This window comes from Toxotes jaculatrix, chromosome 6, assembly GCF_017976425.1.
Source record: "Toxotes jaculatrix isolate fToxJac2 chromosome 6, fToxJac2.pri, whole genome shotgun sequence".
NCBI classification, from domain to species: domain Eukaryota; kingdom Metazoa; phylum Chordata; class Actinopteri; family Toxotidae; genus Toxotes; species Toxotes jaculatrix.
The window spans coordinates 16,549,845-16,567,007 of NC_054399.1; the positions used below are offsets into that span (position 1 = coordinate 16,549,845).

At 41.4% G+C, this 17,163-nt stretch overlaps 1 protein-coding gene across 3 annotated transcripts in view; it reads right to left on the reverse strand.

Annotated features, from left to right (window-relative positions):
- The window catches only part of dennd1b (DENN/MADD domain containing 1B), a 102,320-nt gene that overhangs the window by 41,880 nt on the left and 43,277 nt on the right, over positions 1-17,163 (reverse strand). For 2 of the 3 annotated variants that reach the window (XR_005894187.1, XM_041039913.1), the window contains exons 6-11: positions 15,826-15,895; positions 13,906-13,986; positions 12,528-12,587; positions 9,036-9,089; positions 8,323-8,433; positions 464-564 (exon numbers count right to left, since the gene is read on the reverse strand). Coding sequence is in view for 2 of the 3 variants with exons in the window: in XM_041039913.1 (XP_040895847.1) it covers positions 464-564; positions 8,323-8,433; positions 9,036-9,089; positions 12,528-12,587; positions 13,906-13,986; positions 15,826-15,895 (477 nt within the window). In the remaining variant the exon portion in view is untranslated. The remainder of the gene's footprint in view (positions 1-463; positions 565-8,322; positions 8,434-9,035; positions 9,090-12,527; positions 12,588-13,905; positions 13,987-15,825; positions 15,896-17,163) is intronic. The other variant, XM_041039914.1, reaches the window with a different exon arrangement.

The window sequence follows — 17,163 nt, forward strand, 5'->3', positions numbered from 1 at the left end:
CAAGTCCATTCAGATTTGTAGGATTTGCGTTGGATGGGTGGTAATGAACCCCTGAGAGGGCTAAGATGATGAGAGCGTGGAGCTAGCACTGGCATGAAATATGGAGCAAGGTGATCTGGGCTGTTCATTATGTTGAGGGGCCACACAGGAGAACGTGCACCTCGAGAGGAATCGTGCGAACAGCTCGAAGAACGGGTGGGACAATGTGTGAACATGTGCGTCTGCACTTTTACACCAAGGTTTTAGAGACAGAGCTCGGTGCATGACCAGAGCACATGCTGTGCTATGTGTTTACGTGTCTATGCGTCATGCGTGCGTACGTGTGCGTGTGTCGGAAAGTGGCTGGAAAATGAGAGAAAGAAGAGGAGAAAGTGGCAGGAGAGAAGCGTTGGGGGGGTGTAAACAATTATAATGATGATCCTGATTGTGTGTGTGTGTGTTTTTCAGACGTGGTCAGCCTTACCAGCAATAGTCCAGAAGATGCGGGGGCAGTACAGGGATGAAGATGTGCTGCCAGTACATGGGAAAGAGCATAGCAGCCGCGCCGTGGACACATGCAGTTAACTAGAAAAAGAAAAAAGACGAGGACAAACTGAACATACCTTTCCACGACTGTGCTTTCTGTGCTCAAAGTTTGACTGACTTCTCTCTCAAGAACTGCACCTATGAAAGAACTGTAGCAAGCTGAGGAAAGAATATAATAAATGAGCATTAAATACACTACTTTTCCTTCTTTTCTTGTTTCTCTTACATTTCTACAACTTATTTAAAAAGATTTCTTCACTACAGCAGTTATATTTCCATCCAAACAATATCCTGTTAATATACTGTATTTAAAAAATCTACAAGGCTGATCAAGCTTGCTGATGTTGTGATGCCTTTTATTGATGCGTTGATGTACTTTGATTTCATTGAGTTATCACTGACAAACACGTTGCTAGCCTTTAATCCTGCTCACAAACAAAAGCCCTCAGAAACGCATGGTACACTGACATGCCTGGTGGTGTTGTGATGAATGCACAAGCTATTGTTGGAGGAAGACAAGAACAGACTGAAAGCTAGAGATCAACCAGCTGACAGGAGCCTGTCTTTAACCTCATGACAGAAACACAGCAGAGGAGAGGAAAACCGATGAGGAGCTGAAAACAAAAGTATAGAAAAGAATGACATGAAGAAAGGTAACAACTGCTTTACGCACACAGAACATGAAACCAATGTTTCCTCAACACTGATTCAGGTGTGGCAGGTCACCCCTGCAATATTATTACTACTATTGCACATGGCATTATGAATTTAAATTAAAAAACAATTTAAAGTACAGATTCTAGTCCTTTTATAACACAAAACTGAGCGCAAATACCATCCCCGTGTTCATAATTAACGGCTTTTCAATTCAACGTCAAAGTAAAAATTGTGCTACGACCTGCACAAAAGCAACAAAAGGAGCCTAAAACAGTGCTGACAATAGCCATAAAAATCAAAATTACCCCAACTACTACAACTAAGAAATTAAAGAGAAAATATGGAATAATTAACCTCTTTTTTAAACAAATAATGAGAAGCAATCACATGAAGATGAAATTCCTTTTCAAAGAAACTCTCTACATTGTCAAACCAGCATTACACATAAAATTAAAGTCATTGTCTCCCAGTGTCTTAAAGCCAGCATCCCCCTCTTGACATCCCAGCTCATGAAAACCCAGCAATAGTAATGACCCGCAACGCACACACAGACACACAGACAAGGCAGGAGAAAGAGGCGTTAGCTCATCCCCCAGATTAAAATAACATGATTAAATATGGAAAGAGAACAGAGGTCTGAGGGGCTCCTGCGGGACTTCATTAGGGCAAATTGCCAAAGAATGAAACATGAGTTAGCCAAGAGAGACTGCGGGCTAGGCCAATACCGCCGGGACCCTGGAGCAGCAGCCGCTGTTATACTGCTGCAGCTTCACAGTCAATGTGTGAAGCGGACACACACTATCACACACACAAGCACAACTACCAGGAGACCCCCTGCTCACTGACACACACAGTGTCACAATTGACCGGCCAAAAGTGGGCGAGCCTGGCGGCTGAAAACCACCGCTGTCAGAGAAAAAGAAAGAGGACCCCACCCCTCACGATCCACCCAAACATCAAGCCTGGACATCTGAAAAGCTCACAACAAAAACTGTGAGTGTGTGTTTGTCTGTGTCCATGTGCCTCCCTCCCTGCATGTTTAACTGCATTCATTTTTCATATTGGCTGGGAAAAAAAAAAAAAGGCAAGAAAAAGAAAAAGCAATGATCTTTTTTTACTGTCTCCGTGCGAGCGCTCATACACCCAGTCCCACAATAGTTAGGACTTAATCAACATTTAATTGGTGTCTTGCTCTGTGCATCTGCATATGCATATTTACGCTGCCTGCCGTCTTCAAATAAAACACAACAATGCCACGCTCCTGTCAGGATTAATTCCCTGGCAAACTGTTTGTTTTTTTGTTAATTCTGAAAATAAATCAATGCTATGAATATTAATGTGTGAAAGTGAAGCACTTGGTGGAAGAGCTGCTATCAGAATCAACATACCCTTCTCCCTTTTCCAAAGCAATGACGGTAACGGGCCATTAAACTGTGATGAAGAGAGGTCAGCAATCCAGCTATGTGTATACATACACACATACGTACATGTGCGTGTGCGTGCATGCATGTGCGCGCGCACACACACACGCACACGCACACACACACACACACACACACACACTTAGTGGAGAGCCAACAGGCGAGTGTATTCCTCCTCTGGGAGTGCGAGACAAGCCCCAGCCATTCGCTGGTACCAGGAGGTAATGGCACAGAACACTTCGCTAACCAACTCCAATTATCTCCACCAGGCCTCAAGGTGAGTCCCCCAACTGGCATGATTTACTCTCAGGTTGAAAGGGAAAACAGGAGTCTCTCTCTCTCTCTCTTTCTGCTTCTCTTCTTCTCAGGTTGGGTGGCTGGCTAAGGGGAGTTGGCTGGGAGGGGAGGGGGAGACTGAAACTAAGATAATGATTTATAAAGCAAATCTAGATTTCTGTTTTCTTTTATTTGCTATCTCCAAAGCGATGGAGGTGGCAGAGTGCCTGAGATAAGGTAACTTGGAGGGAACTGCAGAGGAATAGTTCACATATTTGCTTCTCTAATTCAGCTTAATACAAATCCCTGTGTCCTTGTTCAGGTTTTAGAACGAATGAGGCAAAATATAAAAGGAAGATAAATTGGAAAAAAGAAAAATTGTACTCCTCTTTTTTTTCTTCATTTAGAGGGGGGCTTCACATGAGAGTGGGTCATGAGAGGCTAAGGCTGATAAAATATTTGCCAGGCTGATAAATAATAGATGAGTGGAGCCAAATGGCTTACACGCTCCACAAAAGACCTGGGTGCTTAATATTCCATTCAATGGAGAATCACAGATACAGTCCCCAAGAACAAATACAGGATTAGGTGCTGGGTCCAGTCCTTAGGGACCAGGGCTCTGCCTGGTAATGAGGGGCTGCCTGCCTCTCACACTGTGTGTGTGTGTGTGTGTGTGTGTGCGTTGCCCCTTCCTCTGTGGAGAAGCTAACCGATTATACAGCGACAGCCTGCTTCAAAAAGCAGTCAAGGTCTTTGGTTCTGCCCTGAGAGCTTTCTTAGCGCGCTGTAGCTGAGACAGAAAGTGTCCATACTAACACTGGTTTGCCCAGATCCATTCAATGACACTAAAGGAAGAAGACACAGAAAGAGAGAGAGAGACAAAGAGACTTAAAGAGATGAAGCTAAGGGGGAAAAAAAATCTGCATTGCAACTTTGAAATAGGTAGCAATAAACCTAAGCTAAGAGGTCACATACCAGTTTTGTCAATAATGCGGTCTGGGTGTGAGTCAATTGCTGTTTCCCAGTTCTAGGCTATTTACTAATAGTATAGTGTGTACTACATATTAAATGTCTTAGCTGCAGTTAGTAGGCAAAAAAATACTGTCAATACTTCCAATACCAACAAGAAAATGATACAACGTGTGCGCTGTTGGATGTCAATCAAACTGCAACTTTGGAATGTGACTGACTGTTAAACTGCACTAAAAAGACATTAAAATGTTTTTCCAAAGAGGTAATCGTTATTTTTTGTTTTCTGCTGTGTTCACAAAGCTCTTTTACCACCAATTAGAATGTGCTTTAATATTTTCCATTTCCTTTGTGCATTGAATTGTGGGACAATAATGTCTATCAACAGCACACTAAAAAAAAAAAAAGTCAAGGGCTTTTAGAATGTGCACTTGTTCCACATAGTACTTAATTGTTTCACTGTTGCACTGTGAACATACCACATAGTTAAAACATACTTAGAATGAATATGTAGTATGAACACAGCTAATATGTTTTTCCTACAGGGACAGGATTATGGCACACAGAATTGCACAGTTAACCAAAAAAGAAAAAAGAAGCTAATTACATGTGCAGCTGCCTTAACTCTTCTGACAACTCACAGGCCATCAAACTGCTCTCCATATTCATACATCACCATATTCAGATGAGCTTGTCCCTCTACGTGCATGAACAGCAACACGACCCCTTCAACAGTGATGTTCCCTGAAAGAACTAGACCCACCAGAGACCTCAGATCTCCACTGCAACTCTGAGCTCTGCAGACTCTGTCAGTAAGCAGTGTGTTTCCACCCACAACATTCCTCTTTACCTGAGCAACTGGACATGCTGAAGTGAAACACAGGCAGAAAATAGAGCTTCAGCTTCAGTGAGGGCCTAACATACACCACTTTCACATATTATTTTACATATAAAGTAACAGTAAAAATGTGACTGAGCCCTTTTACTAGACCGAGAATGTAGCCAACACCTATTCTCTCTGCTTACATACTCTTTTCAGATGAAGTAACCTATTGCACATTTTAAATTACAGTGAGAGTGGAGTGTGAGACAAACAGCTGCTGCGGGCGTAATTCAATTTGACAGGAGGAATGGTATCAACAGAGTTGTTCTTGACCTCCTCACACCAGCCTTAAACACTCATTTCCCCTCCATTAGCCTTCCCTTCCAACTCTGTCCCTACGCACTCTCCAAATTTAATTCTCTCTTCTCCTTTCCGTCTCATTTTCATCCCAATTCTGCATTTCTTATTCTGTTTCCCCCCTCTCCTCCTGCTGTCCTTCTGTCCGTTGCCACCTCTCCTTCGTTTCTCCTGTTTGTTTATTGCTGTGTTATCCTTTCCCTCTTCCTTCCCCTGCACCGAGTAAGTCACCAATTACCTGCGGTCTGCTTTTCCCTCTGTTGACAAACACCGATGTCAGGCCCGGCACGGCGCAGGTGTGCCACAAACAAGTAGGTGGCACGGGGAGAGAGAGAGAGGGCACACAGGACAACGTAGGTAACAGCTAACACTAGGCCTCCCACACATGAATACACAGTCACTGAAAGACATACGGCATAAGGCACAAACACCTGTGAATGCAGAAGACACACACAAACAGATGCATGCAAAAAAACCCACACACAAACATCCACAACATGCCCACATGTACATACACAGCCACAGCAGCACAACACAAACGTAAAGTCAGACACATGGCATGGGGCTGAGATAAGTCTATTGAGGGAAAAGGAGGGAAGGAGGGGGAGAATGTCCCGATGTTCTGCAGATGCCCAACAACAGAGAGACACATTAAGACACCCAGGAAGAAGGAGGTGAAGTCAGAGAGAAAGAGAAGTGCAGTGCAGATTGAGTGAGAGACAGATGGACAGAAAATAATATGTCGGTGAACAGGAATAACTAAGATAGAAATAGAGAGATAGAGAGAAGTCAGAGAAAGAGAGGAGAGGAACAACAGAAGAAAAGGCAGGAAACAGAGAGACAGCTGGCACTCTAGGGCATGGTGGATGGATAGCTCCTTGTTAGCATAGGCCTGACAGGCTGATGAGAGGGCTGCTGTCAGCTGGTGCTGGGGCCGAGCTGTGTGAGTTTGGGCGATAGGCAGGGCAGAGGCTGGGCTCGAGAGCTGGGGGACCTCGGCAGATGAAAGACATGGAGGGTGGTGGGGCGATGGTGGTGGTGGTGGTGGTGATGGAGGGGGTCCTCCCAGCTGACTAGTTAGAGGAAGGGCTGATGCAGCCCTATTATACGGCCCTATGACAAGGCTGCACGCTCGGCTGGCTCCCGCCCCTGCGCCACCGCCGACCGGCCTTTTAAAACAGTGGTACCATTCACCTCTGGTCACGAAACAGCAATAAGTCAACTGACGCATTGTTGTAAGATCATGATTTATTCCTTTGCTGTTGGCTGCTTGCGAGACGAGCCGGCCATGTACCGACAGACTGACACAGTGGGTTCACCGGGGGCTTTAACACAGGCAGCACCTAGAGCAGGCAGAATAAATGCAGTATATCTGTGTGTGTGTGTGTGTGTGTCTCTCACTCTCTCTCTGTTCTTTCCATTCCCTGTTTCTCTCTGCTTGGCTGAGAGGCTGGACAGGCGGAGGTGGTGAAAAGCAGCTGGATGGTACTAACGATGTTACTAACAATACCTTCTCTCATACATCCTCTATCTGTGGCGAGCAGACTATAGAAATATTACCTGTCTATCCAGTGACTGCTAACACTCACTTTAACAAACATTTTGACAAACTCTGACATTAATTATATATTTCTCATCCTTTAAGATATTTGATCACAAGACAGTGGTGTGGATAATGAGCTGCACTCTTTTCAGTTCAGTATGTGCATACACTTACATAGCTGGTTTCAAGAATCATGGCAGCCATTTCTACTTGAACCAGGAGGTCAATCTACCCAACAGCAAAAAATAACGCATCACAGAAGCAGTAATAACACTAGGCCTGCTAGTAATCCCAGTGGAGATGTGAAAATACCTTTGTACTACAGTGCCTGACATATATCGCTACCAAACCAAAACACCTCTCCCTGAGGAAGATGGATGGATAGACAGATGAGTGGATGAAGGACTGCAGAGGATAAAAAGCTTACTGAGGTAAAGGTCTGACGTGGAAGCTCTTAAAATATCCTGTCGGCATATATTTGTTAAAAAAAAAAAAAAAAAAAAAAAAGCAAGCCAAGATTTGTCTCCGAGCAGCAGAAAACTGTAAATCACAGACAAAAATCACCTCCACCCCCTCTTCCTTCTAAAAAGAAAAACACCTTCACCCTTGAGTCTGATAATTTACATCGTGTAACCCTTGTCACAGCACAGTGTGCTGCCTAGACCCTGAGCAGAGGTGCTGCTGGTCTGAAGAGCAGAGGGGAGACAGGTGAAACTCTCTGAGGGCTGGGTAATTTTTACAGCTCATACTGATTATAGCTCCTATGGGATACCTTGGTACCATTTCCTCCAGCACCCATCAACACCACAGGCCCCTCCGGCTGTTCAGCTTTCTGCAGCCTTGTAGATACAGAGGCAGGACCAGCTACACTACAGATACAGATAGGACTTGGATGACATCACTTCCCTCTTCCATCTCATCTGTCATAAACATTTGGCTCTGCCTCATCAGTCTCACAGATAACGGAGGGAGGATGGAATGAGGAACAGAGGGAGGAAGAGGGGGAGAAAAACAGAGAGATTTCCTCCCTCATACAGACAGAAGTGACTTTAAATTATGGGAAAGAGCTAAGACACGTAATAACGGATAATTTAAGGCTTCTTGGCTATTAATGTGTTGCAGTTATGAGACAAACAGTCAACTATAATCCAGCTTTAGTGTGGATTTCACAGCTTGATAGAGCTTGGTGATAGCGCGGCTGTCAGACTGCAGGATGCCGGCGTGGCGTGGGGAGGGGTGGTGGGGCCGACATATCAGTTCAACTCGCTCCATACAAGTAGCGTAGCCATGTCAGATAAATATTCTCATCATACTACTTAGGGTTTGATATCCTGCTGGAATATTGATGAAGAGAATCATGTTCAATATAGGAAACAGTCCCGACATTTGAGCAATATACTTTTCTGGCAGATTAATTCAATATACGAATTTGATATGAAGCCAAAAATCACAACCATGACTCTATGACTGTAAATCAGAAACATTTTCTCCTATTAAGATATAATCTTTTGGATGCAAGAGAAATAGAGGGAAGCCCACAGTACCTAAAATAGCAAACTGAAAAAAACAAAGCATAATGTTTTATGACTGTTCATGAAACTTATGCCAACACATATACCAACAACGTTTTGAAATGTATCATTCTTCAAGTAGTTTTAACTGATTTCTAGCCTATTTTCCCTTCATGCCTGACAGGGCAGAGCTGATAACTCACTGCAGCTGAGAGAATGACTTGGAGGGAATGGACTCACAGTGCTAAGCTTGCTTGAGGTAATTATGATGCGCCGTTCATGCAACATACTGGCGTAGAGCTGGAGCATGTTGTTGATGTCCACAGCCACAAAGTACTCTGTCAGGTTCCTCTGGAGATAGACAGGAACAGAAGGATATGCAGGAACATAACAAACTGTCTTTGCTTACAGTAAAGTGTCATTGCTACACTCAGTGAGAGGGCCACAGTGTGCCATAAAGAGACACATGCAGCACTGCTTGAAAAAGGACTTGGACTTCTACCTTTGCACAAATAGTTTTGCAGTAAAAATAAATGGACAAGAAATACATTTTTAAGTTACATTTATGCCTTTTATCTGTATAGACACGTTTCGAAAATAGATGCCATGCCAATCAACGTTGATTAAACTCGTCATTGATTACTGTTTTCATCTGGTGTCATTTGTCATAAAGACTTTGGGATGTTCAAGCTGAGCTCCAATTTGAATACAAAATCAACAAAGGACGTGTTCAGTTTTAATCCTCTGATACTCGTGGCAATCACTGAACTTTGACATTAAAAGTACAAGCACTACAGGAGATAAAACTGAAACAAGAGCATGATGCAACAATTTCAAAAGGTGACAAGTGTATCTGATTAAAAACGATTAGAGGGTGAGATGTTTCTAGAAGAGAGGGATCTGTCTTTGTCTCCTCCTGTCTCTTTTCTTTTCTTTTTTCCATGAATACTTACACTCTCAGGGATAGTTGGCAGTCCATTGATATCCGGGGCGATGAAGTAGGAGTGCTGCGAAAACACAAACATTCGGGAGAAAGAAGAGGGAAGGTCACAAGTGAAGCATACCACTCACACAGAAGAGAATGAGGGGAGGGGGGGGGGAGGCCGTTCACTTTGTTCTATGATTTATGGCTCATCTTCAGCTCTGTCTATATGAATTGCTGAGCTGGTGTCTGAACTGTGGCAATGCTTTTATCAGGCCTACAGAACAGAGAAAGCTCAATAGCAGCTCAGTTCCCCATAGACAGAGACTGGGGTGATGTCTCCGGTGGAAAACTGAGTCTTTATTTAAGCATTAAAAAGGCTTGTGGAGCACCAAGACACAGACAAAAGTATACGTGCACATGTGCGCACGTGTGCATCCGCACAGACACACACTCACGCACACTCAGGTTGTTTAGAGGATCACAGGGCTGCCTGTCTCACTTTGGGAGAGCAGGGCAGGTTCAGTGTTCAGATCAAAGGGGCCTGAGAGAGGTGCTGTTTGGAGACAGGTAGACAAACCACCAACTGAAACACACTATCGTGTGTCTCACACACACTCTCCTGTATCTTTAGTACACCTGCGTTTCTCTAGGCCTTCACTCGACCATCTGTTGCAGGTCTTCGCTTAAATCCACTGTATTGTGTACAGTAGATTCTATCACAGCGAACAGAGTACTTAAAGTAAAATATTACAATTTATTCATCTGTACAGGGTGCTCTACACTTGTGACTACTATTGACTTGTTATGCAAATTGCTGAACAAATAATGTCAGGCTAAGACATAGTCAGCGTTTGCTCTAATATTAGAGAATTTATTTAATTTGTGGCCCCTGTGGCAAAAAGAAAAGCTTCTAACACCTGAGAGCTGGTTGTGAAAAGGCATCATATTCGTGATCTAAACCCAATCAGGAAACACATTTTTCCAATTTATATGAACGCACCAAACTTTTTCGTCAACAGGCACTAAATAGAAAAATTAAAAACATATTTTATATGTATATAAAATATATATTTAAAATGCCGGCCAGGTAAATTCACTAAATAGAGGACAACTTGACAGTTATACATTATTTCACAAACAACATGATTAAGAGTATGCAAACATGAAGAGCCATTCAAAATCAGCAACACCAAGTATCACAACCAAGAGAGAAAGATGTCTCTGATTATACACACAAGACCACCAGAGAAGAGAGAAAGCCCAGAGAGCCAGAGAAAGAATATATGGAAATTTAAAAAAAATCCATGACAGTGGAAAACTATCAGCTTAATCTCCTAAGAAAAGTCATAACAACCTGAACAATGCTGGGTTAACCTGAATCTGTGACATTATTTAGTTAACTGATTCAACATTTTCCAGTAAATGCAATGTTAGACATGAGCACATGTTATCCACACATAAGGTGATTGTTCTGGTGCCTGACAGGAAAATTTCCCGAAATTTTACATTGATTCAGCCGTGGGAAATTTCTACCAGCTGCTAAAAATTCCATTACTACCTGCAAAAAGACTGATGCTAATTAGTCTTAAGTGACAGTCTTTGAGCAAATAAATCCCTAACTGTAATAATTTAAAAATAAATGGCAACATATAACCACTCACTTTTTTGTCTGTGGCTGACACTGGAACATTTAGTTTAATGTAAAACAAACTAAAACATTTCACTCCCTAAGTGCATGTGTATTAAGTGTGAAAAATGTGAAAACAATTAACATGAGTAAACAATCGTCATATTCCCAGAGGAGGGTCACTGTTGTAGTCAAATGAAGCTTAGAGGAAATAAACATGCAGCACAAACAAACACTAAACTGCATCCAACATCCAAGGCTTTGCCTTTAGAGTTTTTTTTTCCTGGGAAATACATATATGCGCATGAGCACATGATTTGTCAACTCCCACACGCCCTTCTCTATGGTCAGTGAATTTGTCAAAATGTTTGAATTATAACAGACATATTTTATGTGTATTTTTCACAGCTATCATTACAACTTAAAAATGTATCTACAAAAAAAAAACATTAATGTTGTCATGGCAGTTAAAGAAATCTAATTCTAAATTTACATGCTATATTTGCTTTAAAGAGGAAAAGTCCTGAATATACATGCAATATAAGACTTTGTTAGAACTGAACTCTTTTCCACCCTTTTTCCAGCAGCAAAATATACAAGTTTAATATATAAGTTGATATTTTGTTAAAAATATGAATTCATGGCAGTTTAAAAATTTCCAACATCAGCCAACCAATTATTTTATTTACAAGTTGCTTTTTGCCCGTAAGCTAAACAGAAGCAAAACTGCCAGGTTTTTCTGCCCTGGAGTAATGTGCAGCTGGAAAAGAAAGTAGTACTTAATGTTTTTAATTTGTTTATTCTGATGACAAATGCTGTATCTTGGGGAAATTTTGATGTGCTGTGCCACACAATTTTCTTTTTAAGGGAATATTGCTCAGTGAATATACCATAGCTGAGAAGCAGAGGTAAGCTAGTTAGCATTACAGCTAATGGCTTACTGTGAAACCACAAAGGCTACTACACAAATAATCACAAAATTTTATTATACGTATATAAGTACATGAGATACTAGATGGCTAAACATGAATAGTTGAATAGTTACTGACAGAAAAATGTTTGTATCAGCTATATATATATATATTTTTTTTTATTGTCTCAAATTAAAACTAAAACTAAATCTTTCCAGCACAACTTGTACAAAGTGTGTGGACAAGTGTTTTTTTTTTTTAATCTTTTATTCATAATCATCTTTGGTAAACCTATTTATAAACCCACTGAAAAGACAATTAAAACTAAATGACTCAAGTAAATTGTGATGAAAGATCAGGGGCTTTGGGAAATACATTTGAGGCTAAGGACACCCCTTATAACTGCCATACATACAGTAGAATATACCGTACAGTATAAATCTCTCGGTATCTCTTTCTTTTCATTCCTCTGTCTGCTAAATAATGCTTCCCTCCCTGTTGGTCTACAAACTCATGGCATTGTGATAATCACAAGCCATGCTCCTCAACTCAACGCAGGCTTTCATTGGCTGTTTGCTTGCTTATCTGCTTTTTTTTTCTTGTTCTTTTGATGACATGTTTATATAAAAACATTGAAAGTGGGTTAACTGGAAAGGCATCAAGGAGATTTTTTGAGCACAATTGCCTTTGCTTTAAACATAAAGAGAGGGGGAAAAAAAACTTTTGATATTCAGAGAGAGAATATAGCAGAGTGGAATGGCATTAATCATTTACAAAGTTTGATTGTTTTCCAGAGGAGAAGAAACATACACCAAGGCCCAGGATAGTTTGTTTTTGTTATATTTAAAAAGATAGTGCAGCTTATTTGGCCAAATTGGAAAGCCGCGGTTCCCATGCGATTAGTACAGCAGCGGTTTCATATTTCACAGCAGCCTCCTTCCCTCCTCCCATTTCTGCTGTTCACTCATTCCCCTCCACTCACCGTCTCCTTGCTTCGCCAATCTCTCAGTACTTGCCCAGTGGCAATATACAACTGCTCATTCTTGCACAATGAGAGAGGGAGAGAGAGAGCAAAACAGGGTTCACACATGAAAGGGGACAATGATCCTTCTTCTTGGCTGCCATGATAAAACAAAAACCACTCTTTTAGGGAATAATTCTGCTTCATCAATTAAATATCAAACTAGTGGCTTCTACGGCAAAGAGATGAAGCTATCACCTCTGCTCTCTGGGGCTTCTTTTCCAATGAAGCTCTAAGATTCAGATGAAACGGTTTTGTTCACATGGAGGGCTGATAAAAAAAAAAAAAACTGACACAAAGAAAAAATAAATCACAATGAATTTTAATTGACCTTGTTAACCTTCATAGAGATATATTGATTACTCATATTACTCTTGTTATGTTGTATATGCATCTGAGTAAATAGATGCGTATCCTTCTGAGACCTATGCCTCAGCAAAGACCAAGCGTTGCTTGTTTAATTGCTTCAAAAAAAAGGAGAGATGGTCCTCAAGGACAAAGGCTAATACTGAAACTCTTTTGATCCCATTACAGTGCGAAGTCCAAGCTGCTCAAAAATAGAGATATTAGTGAACAAAACACTAGGAGTTTAGCAGTCCTGTGCAAAAGCATTACATTCTACTTATATAGGCCAGGTTTATGAGAGTGAAAACTGTTTGAGTGTTTTATGTATGAGCTGGAAACGCACAAGGAGAGATTGTGTCAGAGTTAACACAAACACAGGCTGACTTTTAGGGGACCTGGGATCGTTAAGCCATTTCAGTTTTTGATAAGCAGGAGACATGACGAGTTGTGAAAGGACCCTTCAAGTTTAAACATGTCCAGCACGGGCTTATCACACAAAAACCTGTTAGCGCCACTTCTTGTTTCTAAACAGAGTGTCAGTTGTGGGACCTCTGTGTCTCTCTGTTCCTACCTAGTGTATCATAACCTCTTGCTGCTCTCCACTTTCTGTCTGCTCTGCTGTTCCCTCATTTATCTCCTCCATCTCAACCTCTTTCCTTTGTCGATCTCTCCCTACTTCTGTCTGTCTGCCCCATTTTCTTTTTGTCTGTTTTCATGCCATCTTTGTCTCCTCCTCTCTTCTTTGTGTCAATTTCATTTTAGTTCTCATTATTCCTCCCTCTTTGTCTCCACATTTTTCCATCACACATTTTGTTTTTGGTGTCTTTCGCTCTACTTTTATCTACTTCAGCCAACTATTATCATCTCTTCTCTAGAGTCTCCTTCCTGATGCAACACACTACTAGAGAAACCTACCTGGCCCTCTCTCCTTTTTTCTGTGTCTACTCTCAGCTGCCTTGCCTCTGATAAGGGGGAATATAAGATCTATACCTACCACACTCAGGTTGACTGGCGTGTAGGGCTTTGGCACAGGCAAATCATAGAGAGAATTCAGCATGTCATTCAAGTCATTTTCCTGTGAGAGAAAAACAAACAACAAAAGAAAAAAAACATAAAAACATAGGACACATGTATTTTATTTACTCGTGTTGTTGATGTCATGAGTTATGTGTCAATCTTAACAACAGTGTTGGGACAGGCGCTGCTGCAGACCAGAGGGCAATCCTGCAGCGAAGCCTGAAGGGCTCCAAAACATCCGACTGACATATGTTTAACGAGCAATGGTGAGGTTAAAAGATGGCTGAGTGTAGGGCTGCAGACGCTTATTATCCGGCGGCGTTGATTTACAGCCGAGAGCGGGCTGTCAGTAATTAAGCTGGGGTCTACGTTCTAAAGACAGGGGCTTTAAGAAGCCGTCAGAGAGCTAGCTTGACCACAGAACAGGCCCCGAGATTATTCTTCCAGCATTTATGAGCTCTACGACAAGACTGCTATTTACACTCTCAGGCCACTAGCTGGAAAATAGATGGGGACAAAACTTTGCAACTTGTATTTAAACTAAACTAACTACTGTGAACACAGAAGCTGAGCATTGTTTGTTTTAGCCTCTTTTCCTTTGCCCTCTCAGAGAACTTTGTTTTGGTTTTGGCTACGAGCAGTTGCTTGTTTGAGGAAATGTGTGTGTGTGTGTGTGTGTCTGCGTGTGTGTGTGTGTGTGTGTGTGTGTGTGTGTGTGTGTGTGTGTGTGTGTGTATGTGTATGTGTATGTGTATGTGTATGTGTATGTGCGTGTGTGAGCCAGAGAGAAACTGAAACTCAAGAGGAATGGGCGGCAATCTACAGTAAAGAGAAGAAGAAGGGTGGGAGGAAGGGGTGTTAGGGTGTGTGCAATCGAACAGCCTCCTGTCATGAGAGGCTCAATGCTCACACGCATGGTCAGCAACACAGCCTGGGGAAACAGTTCATTTACCCCTCGTCTTAAACCCTCATCGCTCTTCTGTCTTCCCTCGTCTGTCAACATCTCCCTCTCGCCTGGAACGGACAGCGGGGTAAATAGAAACCAAATCATGCACACTAACACTTCAGTCACCCAGGATTTCCAGCAATCTTTCTGTCTCTCTCTTCCTCATTCTTTCCCACACACAAACTTCACTATTCTGCTTGTCTCTCTCTATATATTAGATTATCCTGCTGAATTCCTTTCAGTCACAGAAATGTGTGTATGTTTATGTGATTGTCTACTTTAGCACGACTCTTAGTCCTGATCACTGCTCTCTGAGGGTCTCCGAGGAAAGCAGTGACTACATGACAGTTGAAAGCGGTCCCAAAGCTCTCTGCCTCTCTCCCTTGCTCTGTCTCCCTCCCTCCTTCTTCCTCTCTCTTCAGTCTAAACATGGGAACATCACCTACACCCTCTGCGCTAGACGATGCACATCTCCCCAGTTTGTTGCATATTTTACATTTCCCCTCCCTTTGCTAGTACAATGCAGTGAATAGTCAGGGGAAAAGACTTTTGTGAAATGCGAGCATTTGTATTGTGTATGTGTGTGTGTGTGTGTTTTTTTTTCCTTAACGATTTGTTTTCCAGTAAATCATCAGGAATAACTTCCAGTGTCAGATCAGCGTTTGGTCTGTGAAATGTCAACATTGTTGCTGCTAACAACAGAAGCCAAGTCAAGCCCAAGACGGCGAACAAAACTTGCACACAAAAGGCAACATGCAGAAGAAGAACAGAATGGAGGGAAATATCTTACCACAGTACAGTTCCAAAAACACAAAACCAAGTGCTTGTTTCTCAGTCAATTCATACTACCGTACTACTACTTTATTGTTTTATTATGTACTTGCAAAGCACTTGATGTACACAAAATTCTAAATGATACATAAGTAGTAAGTGTTCAAAAGAGATCAGTACCTGTTGTTTTGTTAGGTAGTCTGCCAGGGTATTTAGCAGCTTGTAGTAGATTTCAAACCACGGTAGATAACTGCAAGACAAAGAAAAACAAAGGCATATATTAACATTTATTATTAACACAAGCAAAAAAAATGGATTCATTTTCTCATATACAATAAACAAATAGGATTTGTTGAATCAAAGCAGATTAAAATGTAGTACATATCAGTCTCTATTTACACTGGATGTAAAAGTACAACAGATGCAGAAGGATTCAGTCTCCTGAAAACTTTCTGTGTCTCACAACTCCTTGTCACAAGGTGTATAAACAATTTCACTATCAACATTTCGTTTGTAAGTATAGTCTAGATATATTACTGGGTGTTTGTACTGGCTAATATCAGTGACTTATTGTTTAATACATTAATGAATCCGGCATTGAAAATAGACTATGTTCCCAGCTACAGCTACTCCAAAGCACAGAATCATTGCTACACTGAAAAAAAGTGAATGCTATCTAGTCCTTATTTTGACATTCCTTGTACCCAGGGCTCACAGCATGCTATGAATTCCTGTCATGTCTGCTCTTTAAACCAATAGGAAGGAAGGATAGAAGAAAAAAAACAATAGATTTTAGATTCTTTAACAAAAAAAACCCACCATAGCTTTCATGTGATGCGGAGGGATGCTATGGTTTACAAGCATGCTGCTCCCAGATGCACAGGCTTAACAAAAATGCAGCCCAAGATGCCTCCTGCCCCCCCTTTCTCCACCTCCTCCTCCTGCCCCTCTCTGTGCTTCTTTTTATGCCCTTCACATATTAAAAAAAAATCTCTGCCTTATGTAATTAATGTAAAATAAATAAATTCATTAACAAGCTCAAAATAATTTATACTACAGTGTTTGTGTTAAAGCTAATCACTAAGTACACCCACCATAAGCTAAAAGCATCTGCAGCATGGCTTTCTTTACAAAGTTGACATATTCTTGGCCAAGTCGACTTGCTTTCTTCGTGGAAGATGGCCAACATTTTCTTTTGGCATAAAAGCTGTGAGGGCTCAGTTCATTTAATGTTATGTAATCAAATAATAAAAACATGGTGTCCTATCAAGGTATTGAATTTTTATTTAGTTAGAGGTTTTAACATGCAGCTTTGAACATTGCATGAATAATGATTCTGGATGAGGACTTCTTAGCATTGAGATGAAATAAACAAAAACTCCCATTAATGTTTCACTTAATTTTCAACTTAAGGGTTGAAAAATATATTAGTGGCCAAATGAGCCAGTCAATCAAAAGTGGACTCCTACATGCTCACTGAATTTGGTGAATGTTTGTTAATGCCAGTAAGTGAACACA